Consider the following 15,050-nt stretch of genomic DNA (forward strand, 5'->3'; position numbering starts at 1 on the left):
GGCCCACAGTAATGTTTCTCCTTTAGTTACTAGAGGATGTGTGTAAATCAAATGTTTTTTTTTGTTTTCTGAAATATTTCAAATGTCATTAAACACAACAAGGCCCGTGTAATGAGGTGAATCATACACCTGTAAAATACAGAATATTAGTATTAGGGCTGGGCAGTCAATATATTGATATGGTGATATGAGACAAGACATTGTCTTAGATTTTAGATATTGTGGTATGACATGAGCATTGTCTTTTTCTGTTTTTAAAGGCTGAGTTACAGTGAAATGATGCAATCATCTGAATTTTCCAGCCGTTCTGTTATTTGTCTTTACCACCTCAGTCATTATATCTACATTACTGAGGATTATTTAGCAAAAATCTCATGAAAATATATGAAAAACATATGGTATTTGATTTTGTTCATATCTCCCAGCCCTACTGTTGCCACATTTTTTAACTATACCATCAAAATCATGGAGCTGACTTTTTCTGAATAATAACAAGCAACTTTGGACAGAAGAAATATCAGTTTCCATTGCAATATTTGTGCTTTCCCAAATAATGTCTTCAGATTCCGATGCATCTCTAGACAGACAGACAGACAGACAGACAGACAGACAGATAGACAGATAGATAGATAGATAGATAGATAGACAGATAGACAGATAGACAGATAGATAGATAGATAGATAGATAGATAGATAGATAGATAGATAGTAGAAGTGCACAGAGACATCATTATTTGTATCTGTTCAACCAACAAAATTATCTGTATCGGTATTTGGATAGAAGACCAGAGGTCAGTGTGGTTTATAACAGAAATCATGTTAAATCAGACAAATGTTTTATTTTCTAGCCTAATATTGTCACTGGCAATGCAACTGTTCTGCCTACAAACCATCAAGATAAATTAATACAGGCAAATAATTAATTATGGTATATATACCCACATTTATATAAAAATATAATTCAGTTGAAGGGAATAATCTTGGTGCATTAAATAGGTGATTGATTACAATGCTGAGGTAACCATGGAGCTGACTTTTCCAAAATGATGACAACTTGGGGTTGAAGAAATATTTCCATCACTTTAGCTGTTGTACCCAAATAAACTGGGATTCAGGTGCATCCCTAATAGAAAGATGGATGGATAGATGGATGGATGGAGGAACTGTTACTTCAACCAATCACAGACATCCGAGCTCGCATCTGTGCTGTTTTGCTGCTCCTTTAAGACTTGTCCCCCCCAGTATCTTTTTTTTCTTTTTTTTTCTCTCAGCCTCATACAAGGAGCTCTTTAAGCCCCGGTACCGACACACAGAGCAGGCATTCATACTCGGGCAGCGAGCGAGGGGGCAGGGGAGCGAGGCGAGCGTCACTTTGGAAACTCGGGAACTCACGGATTCTCGTGCTAAACCGGCGACCTCCTTTTCTCATTACTGAAGTAAGACGCTTAGCATTTCCAACTCTTTCTCCTCTCTGCTGCTGCTGGCTGCTCTCACTCTGCGATGTGACCGGTTCTTCTCATTGGAATCATAGAAAAGAACCGCGACTCAGATTTACGGAGATATAGTCTTAAATTGTAGTTTTCTAAAAATCGTTAACGATTATTTTCACATTTTTTTCAGGATTCCTGAGCTCGGACTGATTCTATATTAATCTGAAACTTTAATAATGTAACATTTGGGGCATTTCAGCTGTCCAGGTTTATATGTAGAACCACCTGCTCTTAAAACGTATATTTTCAGCTCCAAAAACAGTTTGGTATAAGCCTTAGGAATATTTTCTGACAGTTTTTTAAAAGGGTGATGATCATAAACATCATAATCAATGACATGGCGAATCTTTTAATAATAGTATTGTGTCGGTGCAACAGGTGTTTCTGCTTTGAATTGATTTCTGGGCCTCATTTTTATAATCATCATCATTTGTTTGGACAGCGTTTCTCGACACGGAATTCAAAATTCAAGCTTTTTCTGTTCGACTAACAACTTTTCATTGGAAGAAAAGTGAATTAGTTAAGAAAGGAAAGTTTTAAGGTAGTAAGAGACTATGACACAACTTCACGCACATTATTGAAAGAGTATTTTAACATCGGCGTGGTTTTTAGTGTAGATGAAAAAATGTTTTTACAAAAGTACATTTATTTTTCTGTTACGATTAGTGCTCTCATGTGAACTACATGTTGTGCCGGTTGTCCTGTATTTTGCTACTGTAAAACTAACTGAAAAAATAGTTTCCAAACAGGCAAATGAGGGCCAACTTACTGGCAAGTCAAGCAGCGATAATGAGTTCACACAGCCCAAATGTATTAAACGCGCTCAGTAACAGCCATGATTTGAGGGTGTGTCGAAAACAATTTATATATTATTAGATAATAAATCAAATTGTCTTTGCTTCTGTAGGTTTTTGGCGAGTATGACCATTGAATAGACGGTCTGTCTGTCTGTCTGAGCTCATTATTCGCTTATTTATTTTATTGTTTTTACCTCATTTGAGACGCTTTCTGCTTAAATAAAACTGTTAGGTGACAAAATAGATTTATCATCGCATCTTAAATTTTATTAGAGTGACACTATAAGCAAGAACGTTGCGTGCAAACAGGTAACACGTGCGCAACGAGGCATTTGATGTGCCTTACGCACGATGTTTACGCATTGTGTCTCTGCAGCGGGGACGCTTTCGAGCTTTGGAGACGTGATGAGGGTCTGTGAAGTGGCTTTGCAGACCAGGTGGCAGGCGAATGTCATTATTAATGTGCCTCGGACAGATGGTAACGCTGAAAGTGGACCCTGACGTCCACTCTGATGTTAATTAAAAGCTGCTTTTCGGTCAAACCTTTATTAAGAGCCGCGCGACCAGTCATCTGTAATTTAACGCTGCACTCAGCCAACAGACACAAATGCCATTTAAAAATGATTGATTTGTTCAAGAACAATAGATGATCAACAAAAGTCTAAGTAGAAATTCACAGGTCCATATTTTATCAGAAAGGCATAAATCTTGGTTAACGTTTAAAAAGTGGCGAACCCTTTTCAAATGTAAAGGCGAGGTAACCTGAGTATTAAGCAAGGGTGAAAGTACCTAATAACAACTAATCAAGTACTGTCATTATTTGGGTACTAGTAGAATCATCATAGTACAATCATTCAAGCGATTAATTTTACTTACTATGCATTACACTATGTGATCTTTTTAGTCACTTTTAAAAATCATAATTAAGTGCCAAGTACAATTTAAATTAATATGCAAACCTTTCATCTGCATTTTTAAGTCTATCCGATCGCAACTGCAAATGAGAACCAGTAAACACATCGAAACATCGAAAAACAACAACAAACAAACAACAAACTAAGCAGCAGGCAAAGGTTTTTAAGAGATGAAAGTGACCCACGGAGCGGAGCAGCGCAAGATTTGGGAGTCATTTAGAGTGAAGATTTGGAGAAACACAAACTTTTGATTGAAAGCTCGATTAAGTCTAAGAGACACACTCTGAGTAGATTTTAAGAAGCATACTTTGTACTTCTGTTTAAGTCTTTTTAACACCAGTATTTTTACTTGCACTTGACCATTATTTTAGTGATGGAACAGTAGTTGCACTTGAGTACAGATTTTACTTTCTCCACCCTTGTGTTAAGTTGGTATATCCCCCCACTTAACCTATGAACACACAGTTTGTTAAATTAACAAGCTGTTTCATAATACCACTTGACGTGAGCGAGATCACTAATTTTCCTGCAACATGACACTGAGGAAGAAAACAGAGCAGCGGGCTGTGCGCTACTGGTTCACAGGAAGTTCGCTGATTTAGGACGTAAAGTTGGAGGCAGGGTGTTGATTTAATGGACAAAAAAAGGACACATTTTGCTCCCGCCGATAGACCTGACCCTGTTCGACAAACAGACTGTGTCTAATTCACACACGCGTACCGGCACGACGCACGCACGCGGGGTTTATATTTCCAGCGCCGGGCCATGTTTATCCAAGTAGTGCAGAGTATAAATCCGAGGTCTGTGCTGCTGCGGCCTCATATCGTTCCAACACTTTCTCTCCGGGGACCTTGGAATAACTGCAAAACCTTAAACAGTAGCTCGTTTGGCGGAGGGGGGGGCGAGGTCCAGGCCTAAAGAGAGGCACTGCGCTAGGAGCCGCAAGGAGGTCCCTATCATACATATATATATATCTTTATCATGAAAATGACTTTATGTAGATTGCAAACTCACCTTACAGGAACAGTTCACAAAACCTGAAAAGAGATACTCAATTTTCCATAAAATGTAATGGAACCAAATGGCACAAGTTATGTGGTGCTCCAAGCGCCAAAACCAGTGTCTCTTCCTAAAAATCGTGACCCGGTTGCTCAAATTCATCCACAGATCTTGTTGTGAGCAGTTTCAGGTATGAACTAGTTTCGATAGATTCTACTGCAGAAAGAAAGTAGTTCCTACATGAAACTGCTCACAACAAGGTCTGTGGATTATCCTAAGTAATCTGGTCATGGTTTTGAGGAAAAGTCACTGATTTTGGATTTGTGAAATAATTTTTTTTTTCCAGGCGCTTTAAGTACCACAAGACTTGTGCCATTTAGTCACATTATAGTGGGGAGAAGGCAGAAATCTCTATGGCTGCCATCTCTGAAACTCTGCAACTCACACCAAAAAAAAAAAAAATCTAGATGGATTAACAGCACAGAAATCCATCTTGAATTTGGAGAGGATTGTGTATTATCATGGTAACGCTGGACCTTTTGATAAATACTGAATAGGTGCGAGATTATTTTAGCTCACCTGTGTTTCTCACAAAAAATTTGACGAATATGAAGTCATTTTATTCCTGCCTCCCTGAAATTGCCTTTAACATTAAATGAATCACTTGATGAACATCATGTCTGTGTGTTACTGATTGTGGAGTGAAAGGTGCAGAGAATATGGGGACAAAAGGACTATTTCACTGAGGAAACTTGGAGCAAGACAATCCTTTCAGGACCAGTCTTATAGGTTTTATGGCCCCACTTCACAATAAGCATACCCTTATGAATAACTTATAATTTATTAATTAGGTTGTAAACACCTTTATAAAGGAGCCTTGTTGTTAAATGTAGAATACATTAGGGCTGCAACTAGATTATTTTCATTTCATTATTTTAACTTTATCAGTGATCAAATTAGTTCAATAGATCAATGCACAAATTAGTTGGTGATTACTAATAATAATTAATAAGAATTCATAACCGATTACTGTGAAGTGTAAAATACAGACAATTAATTAACGAATTACGTCATACTAACACCCGTGATAATCATTTGAAAGGCTGCTGATAGTATGCAAAAATGATAAACAATATTATTGCCAATTCATTAAGGTTTGAGTCTGGAAATGTGGTAGGCCTGTGTTAATTAGACATGCCAAGTGATTTTTATTTTACTTTTATAACTAATATATGCTGACGGTGGTAAAATGCTAGAAATTAATTAATCTGATGAAGCTGCTGCTGATGGGAGAGACAAAGTAAGGGAAGAAAGCCATGACTTCTGAGGCTTAACAACAGAGATAAATATGGGCACAGTTTTTTGGCAAGCAACTGGTCATTGTGTATTTTACCAATACTGACTGACACTCTCCTCGTCTTCAGGTCCTCGCTGTTGGATTTGAGTCGTGGGACAGACGGAGGAGAGAGTGAAGGGGAAGTCAGAAGGGAAGTGAGACTGGGTGTGTTTGGCGCAGACAGCTGTGCATTAGCAGGTAAACTGGGGTCCAAGGTGCGCACTGAGCCGCCTATGATACCAACAACGCGGATGGAAAGAACTTTAATGTGGAACCCTCACAGAGTTTTGCAACGGAGGCTGAGAGTAGAGACAGACTGGCAGTTTATATTATAACTTAGAGGAGGGCCAGAGGACACATCAGATCAATCAGCCGACACTCCGTCACTGTAGGGACAAACAGCAACAAGGACCCAACAGGTAGAGCTCAGCGTTTAGGTACAGGTCAAACACCATCCGCGCACCTGGAGGCTTGTGTGTGTAGGAAGATGTCCAGAGAGGAGAGCTTATCGGAGGTTGAGCTCAGTCCTGGGATGTCGGACGACAGTCGCTCCCTGTCACCGGGCCATTCCTCTGGTGCGCCTGGCGGGGGGGACTCGCCTCTGCACGGGCAGCAGCAGCCGCAGCTGGCGGGGCTGGACGACTCGGCGGCGGGCTGCTCGTCAGTCAAATCCGACGATGAGGACGAGCGCTTCCCCGCAGGGATCCGTGAGGCGGTGAGCCAGGTGCTCAACTGCTATGACTGGACCCTCGTGCCAATGCCGGTGCGCGTGAACTCCGGAAGCAAGACCAAGCCGCACGTAAAGAGGCCCATGAACGCATTCATGGTGTGGGCGCAGGCGGCGCGGAGGAAACTGGCCGACCAACACCCCCACCTGCACAACGCGGAGCTCAGCAAGACCCTGGGGAAGCTTTGGAGGTAAGAGAGCCACTTCAAATAGAAAAATAGACACAATATGTTATTTATTAGGGAATATTAGACCCTTTATTAGACTCTTATTAGATTTCATTAGATGGCAATTTGGTACACATTATAAAAGAACTATACTGTACACTAAAGTTAAATGTGTCCCTAATTACCCTCTAATAAAGCCTATTAAGGGTCTAATAAAGAGTCCACTATACTGTCTTCAAAAGAACATTAAATGTAGTGTTTGCCTGACTGCTTCAGGGCTCGTTGTCAAATCACTTCAATGTGCTCATGATGATGCTCATATTCACAGCATAGGAGCTGTGACATGTCGAGACAGCAGGGAGTATGACTGATTTATTTTAACAAAGTAGTGCTAAATAAAAATGTTCACAATAAACCTTCAGCTTCTATCTGGGGAAATGTTGCTGCTATAGATAAGAGCCAAGTCTGGATAGAATAAAACAACTTTGTTTTCTAAAGGCTGACTTGCAGTTTCATTTACATCCTGCACTCAAATTCCCCATCATTTTTTATTTTATTATTATTTTTTTGAATCCTCACTACTTCAGACGACCTATAAGAGCACATATGCTGATATTAAGAAACAAGAGTGGCAAAGAATGTAACTTGTAAGTGGATTTTATAGATGAAAATGTATATTATTGTGCACATCCAGACACGTCTACATCTAGTATCTTTTTAGGTTTGCCTCATAATTAAAGTACTTGCCTTTTGTCAGACCATGCAGACCGGTTTTGTTTGCTTGTTTGTCTTTTTTTTCTTATGAACAAGAACATAACTGTGACCTTATTTGGGAGAAAATGTCCAAAGACAACATTTCTTTACATGAGCTGATCTGTGGTATTATGTAGGGCCAAAAATATATATTTATAAGCCATATTGCCTCATAAATAATATTGTTTTGGCCTGTTGTGACATGCAACATGTAGACACATTCTCTTCAAAATAATAAACCATACATTCAAAAATCAGATATCACAATATTTTCGACCAAATACCTTAACATCCATATTGTGACAATAGGAATGACTATTGGTGCTTTCACCACATTTTAACACATTCAGATTTTTGATAAATAATCATCAGAAATGTGGATATAATGACTAAGTGGCTCATAGAACAGTGAGACCAGTCTGGTGAGTTCAGAAAATTACACCAATTTACTGTAATGCAGCCTGTAAAACCAGGAAAAGATAACACTTATTCCATATCACAATATAATGATATCCAAAATGTAAGACGATATCACAATGTCAATATATTGCTCAGCACTAATATTATGCTTTTTGCCAAACTGTATTTGCTGTAAATGAGTTGTTGTGAATATGAATGTGACACGTTTTAGGAGACATGGTTGCCCTAAATCTCTGCCACTTTGTCTCACTGCCCACTCTGGGATAAAACTCACCAGCTGAGAAGCACTTGTATGTGGTTACTTTGTGTGTCATGGTCACATGTTCCCTAATCCATGCTAATTTCATACACTGTTTAATCACTGGCCATGCAGCTGGAGTAAATGGCTCCTGAAGGAATCAGAGGGTGTTTTCACAACCTTTAAGCCTATATTTAAAGTACAAGTTTCCAAATTTAAATATATTGTGAGATTTTCTCTGTTACTTCAATTAGAATTTTATATTTTATATTGCCCCTACTCCTGTTGCCTAATATATTTGATTGTTCATTAATTTATGTAAATTGTGCTTTGAGATTGGTAATATCGCTGGGCCAGAGTAAAGTGATTTTTATGGTCAGCCCCCTAAAAACCGTCTACTATGTCTGATAGCTAGTTGTAAAAATTACTGCCTCTTGATCACAGAACCCCGGTAATTCTTTAAGTTTAAAGTTCTGTAAAATCATCCATCCAGTATCTGTGTTCTCACACAGAATATTCACTATTTGCTGACAAGAAAGTCAGAGAGGTTAAATTCATTAACCTTGTGCTGACTGAACATTAATTAGATGAAGATTTGACCTTGGGCTCAGGCATGATTGGTTAATTGGCCCAGAAATACGATGAACAGCAAGTCTGAGGAAGGTCAGGGATTTCTCATGGCATTCCTGCCAGGAGCTCAGCTTCATGTTTGAAGACAGGATGCATGTTTGGCCTGTATTATTTCATTACTGTCCAGCAGCCATAAGCCCCTCGCAGGCATGACATTAGATGCAGCTGCACAGATGTAGTGAATGAAGCATAGTATATTAATATGCACTGAAAATGGATCACACTTGTTACTGGAAAGTATGTTGCCGAGCATATCACTGTTATCTGTGAAAGATAATTTTGATCCATGTGTGTGTTGACATTCTTTTATGCCCATTAATCCAGATTCCTGACTTCTTCCAGAATATTATGGCCATGATGGGGCCTAACATCATCACACATGAATGAAATTGGACTCATTGAATTCACAAGAGTCTCAGCTTTCCAATCAGACGCAATGTATGCAATTCCAATACTGTCCAATGCTGAGGAGACTCTTGGGTATCCATTGAATCCATTTTTATGTGGATATCTTGAGGTGAGACGTCAAGCAACTGCTCTGAAAATGGCCGTGCAAGTTTTTCTTCCATGGTCAATATTTACCACTCAATTCTGTAGCTTCATATGATGCCAGTATCATCACTGCAGCTTTAAAACTGAGCCAGCTACACCTCTGAAAGAGAGCAATACTGGCCAAGGATGTGAACGTCCCCATGGAGTTGAAGAGGTTGTGCAATTTTTAGTATTCACTATTTAGTAGCCACTGTTAACACATGCTCAAAATGCTCTCAGACAACTATCATTTCCCTGTGTCAAAAGAAAAACTACAAAAAATTTCACATTTTCACACATCATCGTGTAGAATATATACCACCACAAAAAAGAGTGAACTAATTCTGATAGGGCTGAGAGATTTCTTCTGTTCTTCATAACTTAGAGGGATGATTCATGTCATTATCTACTCACCCTCATGCCCATTAAAGGTCAGGTTTAGTTTTTTAGTCCTCAAAACACTGCTGGAGTTTCACAAGAAAACAGCATTGCATAATTTCCCAAACAATGCAAGTGAATGGTGACCAGTTTTCAAATGGAAAAAAACAATCAAAAAAACAACCATAAAACGCCTCCATTCTGCTCATCTGGTTTACTCAAAGTCAACTGAAGCCCAACATGCCAATTTGACTTGAAAGATGTCATTTACACCATGTTTTTATCCTAAGTCTTCTCTGTAGATCCTTAGCTTAGAGCCTCATTGATATGTGCTTGCACACCGTCTGAACTACGTACAAGTGGTGTGACTGTGTCCACACACAAGTAAAAGGCACGTAAGGGCTTTAGAAGACTTGGATTATGTCTGCAATGATGTTTTCCTGTTAAACTCCAGCAGTGTTTTATGGACTAAAAAACTAAACTCGCCCTTCAGTCGGCAAGAGGCTGAGTGTCTGACTGAAATTTTATTTCTGGCTGAACTACTAACAAACTACCAACGCATTTTCTTTTTATCCAAGGCTTCTTAATGAGAGTGACAAGCGACCATTTATCGAGGAGGCAGAGAGGCTGAGGAAGCAGCACAAGAAGGACTATCCCGACTACAAATACCAGCCACGGCGTCGCAAGAACGGAAAGCCGAGTTCTGGATCAGGAAGTGAGGCTGACGGCCATTCGGAGGGTGAGGTCAGCCACAGCCAATCCCACTACAAAGGCCTCCACCTGGAAGTGGTCCACAGTGGGGGAGCTCGGTCCCCTTTGGCAGAGGGGCACCACCCTCATGCTGCAGGTGGGCTGCCGGCTCCCGCCCACTACTCCACTAACTCCCTGTCCCGCTATTAGATTAGTCTGGTTACAACTGGACAGTGTGTCACACCAACCTGTCCTCATTCCAGGTCGTTAAATACAGACGCTGCTTTGTCATGTCCCTCGGCGTCTCATACTGATGCACAAAGTACCTTTTACCATCTGTTTTGAGACACTGTTAGAAAGTCTTTTTAACACTATGGTTAGGTTTAGGAACCAAAAATGCTGGTTAGGTGTAAACTAAGTGAGGTAAGCCATGTAACATGCAATCTTGTAAAACTAGATACTGTTGACAATGTTACCTTTTAGTTTAACACAGGACATGACCTCTGGTCTCCTGGGAAAGAGTGCTGTGTTTGTTACCTTCTCCTTTGTACTATGTCACCTGACACAGATGGGTTTACACTGACATTACTTGAAAACACAGCGCATCTCATATGGACACTACCCTTATATGTCTGTATGAGACACCAACAGCCATAACAAGACATATTTTGACAACCTGGGAATGAGAACGGGCTAGTCACAGAAAAAGATAATTGCTTGGATCTGCCAAGAAAACTACTTGAACTACCTGTTTTGTTCTGTTTGTACAGGTCAGACTCACAGTCCTCCCACACCTCCCACGACTCCTAAGACTGAACCTCAGTCTGGTAAGGCAGGGGACGGAAAACGCGAAGGTGTTGGGAATGGGGGCTCACGTGGCGCAATCGGAGCAGAGGGAGGCTCAGGTGCTCCAGGATCTGGGAAACCTCACATTGACTTTGGTAATGTGGACATTGGTGAGATGAGCCACGAGGTGATGGTCAACATGGAACCTTTTGATGTCAATGAATTTGACCAGTACCTTCCCCCCAATGGGCACCCGGGGGTCGGGCAGGGTGCCGGGGCAGTAGCAGCTGCAACAGCTTCCCCAGCCTCTCCGTACACTTATGGCATCTCCTCAGCTCTGGCAGCGGCCAGTGGACATTCAGCAGCCTGGCTATCCAAGCAGCAGCAGCAGCCGCAGCAACATCATGGCTCCCCTCTGGGCTCAGATCCCTCCAAGGCCCAGATCAAGAGCGAGGCTGGAGGTGCTGGGGGTCACTTTGCAGAGGCAGCCTCAGCTGGTTCCCATGTCACCTACACTTCCCTCAGCCTCCCTCACTACAGCTCTGCTTTCCCCTCACTTGCCTCCAGGGCTCAGTTTGCTGAATATGCTGACCACCAGACCTCAGGGTCATACTATGCCCACTCCAGCCAAGCCTCGGGGTTGTACTCTGCCTTCTCTTACATGGGGCCCTCCCAAAGGCCCCTGTACACTGCCATCACTGACCCAGCCAACGTGCCACAGTCACACAGCCCCACGCACTGGGAACAGCCTGTCTACACTACACTGTCGCGACCATGACAGACAACGAGACCAGAGGTCACAGGTGCAGGTCCAGCCCCCATGCCAGACCCAAGGAGCAGCAGCAACGTCAGCAGTGTTGGTGGTCGCATTGGTGAAAGTGGTCTGGGCCAGGGGGAGTGGGCAGGCACTGGGGGAGTCGGCTGGGGAAGCAGGAGGGGAGAAACCCCATTCTGCTCTCACCCAGAGGCAGAAGTGCTGTCACAGCTCAAAGATGGGCTTGGAGCATGGCACTTTTAAAGCATGGTTGATTATTTGGGGCACACAGTGTTGTAGTGAAAGAATGTATTTGGTAGCACAGAGGAAAATTACCCATACACCACCACAGCAGAGCGCCAGGTTAGATTTACAGCAGCAAAACCTCTGGTGTTCATAAGTGGTAAAGGATCATGACCCTGTCATTTTGGTGACCCCATGGGTGTGTTCCAATACCCACAGTACCATACTATTTAGTATGCCAGAAAAAGATTCAGTATATCCCAGTACATAGTATGTCAAATCCAGTATGCCAAAATACCAGGATGTCCTACTGCATCTGGTCGCAGTTTGCAGTATGCAAGACAGAATGTTTTTCTGACCCACAATCCTCTGCACAGCGGAAGATGCGTTGACTGAGTTGCCAAAAGAGCACAGACAGATGGCAGCTTGTTAGCTGCATTCCAAGTCAAAGTCTTTTTAGTTCAAATTTTGTGCTACAAACTGTGATGGATGTATGAGCAAGAGAGTCAATGCGCACCGTTACGACAAAGTAGTATGTCCCAATTGTTGACATACTGCATGCAGCAGTACACATTTTATATGTGCAACAGCAGTATGTACCGATGAAAAGAAAAAGTATGTGATTTGGAACGTAGCTCATGTGTATCAGAGGAGGCACACTGTACTCTACATCCCCTCCCAAAAGCCACAAGGGGTCACTGAGAGGGAGCCAGATTCATTCTATATGAAATGGGGTTTGTTTTGGACCAGAAGAATGGAGTGCCAAATTACTTGGCTGTGGCCCATTCACTTCTCAGGCAAGACTGACCTTTTATCAAACAGATGTTAATTTTGTATTGTTTTTGAAAATCACACATACTGATAACGTTCTGTTGGTTTCTGAGGCACATTTGTGCCCATTTAATTACAACAATAATTATGCTGTGCTGTTCACTTAAAATGCCTTCTGTACACACAAAGAATGTGTGTGAAAGACAAATGCCATAAAATCAAGTTGAGGTTTTGTTGAATTAAATGTATATTTAGTCGAAAAAAAAAAAATTTCATGATGACTGACTATTATCAGGATAGTTTATACCATGTACTTGAAATTACAAATGTGTGTATATTTATGCATGCAGATTTGAGATATTTGTGAAACGACCAAAGTTTTGAGACCAAAACTTGTAAAGAAGAAACAGACTGTAAAGCTGTTTCTCCCAACGTGACACTCAAAACTACCTTACATTTTGTTGCAAATGAGTTATCTCTTAGCTTTTTCCAATGTGAGTTATTGTAAAGTACTTAAAAACGTATTGATGTCAAAAGCTACTTTTGCCTTTGTCACAATGGCACTGATGAGTGTGATGTTCTTCATTAGTGTTTGACGTATTTCATCACAAACATTCATGACATATTTATATTTGGATAATTGATTTTCATTGACCATGCTCGCAATGTCTTGTAGAGCACATGATAGAAGCTTTTTTGTTTTAACAATTTACTGTATTAATGCTGTTGAATGCTTTTTGCCATTATTATCTCCACTGAAAGTCTGCACCACTGCCTTTTCTTTTCCTTAATGTGTCATTCAAATTGTGTAAATAGAACAGTATTCAATGTGAATGGTCAGATCTTTCGATTGTAGTTGTGTAACTTTTGGAAAATATTCTGGGACATTTTCAAAGTGGGAGATGCCAATGCTGAGAAACAGTTGCCAGAGATCGAGCGAGCAAAACCTCCAGGAGATAAAAAGTTTTAACACAGCTTAACATTAAATATAAAATGTGCCTCTTCCTTTATAACTGATACTCACACATGAACGAGAACAACCTGTATTTTTTTCTTCAATCATGTTTCTTTCCTCTTTTTACTATTAATCAATGCTTTTTTCATGTTGTGTCTTTTTCTCATTTCTTTGGTCTTTATGGTTTACTGTGTTTTCACATGTCAATTCTTTTCCTTAACTCCTGAACAGACCTGTACTTAAAGTATGTTATTCTCCATCCGGGTAAGTGAAAAAAAAAAAAGAAATTGATTTTCATTTGTGTTGTTTTTATGTATATCACTTAAATATTCTTTATCTGTTCTATTCTTTTAAATATTCTTTATCACTACTGGACGCAGGTCCAAACCATATGCATGCAGCACTGCTTGTTTTTAATTCTTGGCCCATTGAAGCTTAAAGGCCATTTTTATTTAACCATTTACCTCCAGCATTCATTTTACATCCTTGTTGCTTTGTGTGAAATATCTGTAATTTTGCTATGAATTTTACATTTCTTATTTATATTTGCTTTATGTTTTTGTGCGCTGTTATTGGTTTCTCTCTATTATGAAGAAAACTTTTGACTGTTACTGCCATTTTAATATTTCATAGTCTTGTCATACTTGTTTAACTGTTGCCAACACAACACAGCAACACAACTTCTAAATGACAGCAGGAGCGAAAGCCTGAACATGTGATGATGACTAATGATCTTTTACTCTCACTTGAAATAAAGCTGTATTATTCCTGCCTTAATACAAGTCTACCTTTTGAAGTATTTTTAGAGTGGAAATAATGAGTAATTATCAGTTCAGCTAATGGATAATTCACTTTAGCTGGCTGCAGCAATTTACAACCCTTCCAAAAAAAAAACTGGGACACTGTGTAAAATGTAAATAAATACAGAATGCAATGATTTCTAAAAACTTTTCGACCTGTATTCAAGTGATTACAGTACATAGACAAGATATTTTTCATATACTTTTGGAACTTTTTAACATAGGACAGGTGAAGATACAAGGCAAGGGAAGAGAGAGTGGGGAGACAACATGCAGCAAAGACCCACAGGTGGGAGTCAAACCCACAGCCACTGCAGAGGACTCACAACTCTGACACGAGGCGCACACTCCAACTGCCTCTGGGGCAGCCCCACAGACAAGATAGTCAATAATTTAATATTCAGACAGACAAATTTTTGTTGTTTTTTGCAAACATACAGTCATTCTGAACTTGATGCCTGTGATATGTTTGAAAAAACATGTGGGACAGGGTAATGTTTACCACTGAAATACACGATCTTGTCTTTTAACAATACTCAGTAAGCGTTTGGAAACTGAGGACACTAATTGTTGAAGTTCTGAAAGTGAAATTCTTTTCCAGTCTTGCTTGATATATGACAAGATCACAGGCATTAGATGTTGGTTTTCAGCCTTGCCTCTTTGGGGAGAGA

The 15,050-nt window shown here is 40.4% G+C and overlaps 1 protein-coding gene across 2 annotated transcripts; it reads left to right on the forward strand.

Annotated features, from left to right (window-relative positions):
* Positions 1 to 1,122: 1,122 nt before the first annotated feature.
* sox10 (SRY-box transcription factor 10) lies at positions 1,123 to 13,458 on the forward strand. 2 transcript variants are annotated; one of them, XM_084745111.1, is made up of 4 exons: positions 1,123 to 1,436; positions 5,625 to 6,454; positions 9,959 to 10,119; positions 10,841 to 13,458. In XM_084745111.1, the coding sequence occupies exons 2-4, from the start codon at positions 6,024 to 6,026 to the stop codon at positions 11,632 to 11,634; spliced, it is 1,386 nt and encodes a 461-aa protein (XP_084601237.1). In that variant the 5' UTR covers positions 1,123 to 1,436; positions 5,625 to 6,023; the 3' UTR covers positions 11,635 to 13,458. The 2 variants fall into 2 exon arrangements, with proteins under 2 accessions (XP_084601237.1, XP_084601236.1); XM_084745110.1 differs by having other exon boundaries at positions 1,124 to 1,436; positions 9,959 to 10,227.
* Positions 13,459 to 15,050: the final 1,592 nt, after the last annotated feature.

Source organism: Lutjanus erythropterus, chromosome 19 (genome assembly GCF_056507025.1).
Source record: "Lutjanus erythropterus isolate fLutEry1 chromosome 19, fLutEry1.hap2, whole genome shotgun sequence".
NCBI classification, from domain to species: domain Eukaryota; kingdom Metazoa; phylum Chordata; class Actinopteri; order Lutjaniformes; family Lutjanidae; genus Lutjanus; species Lutjanus erythropterus.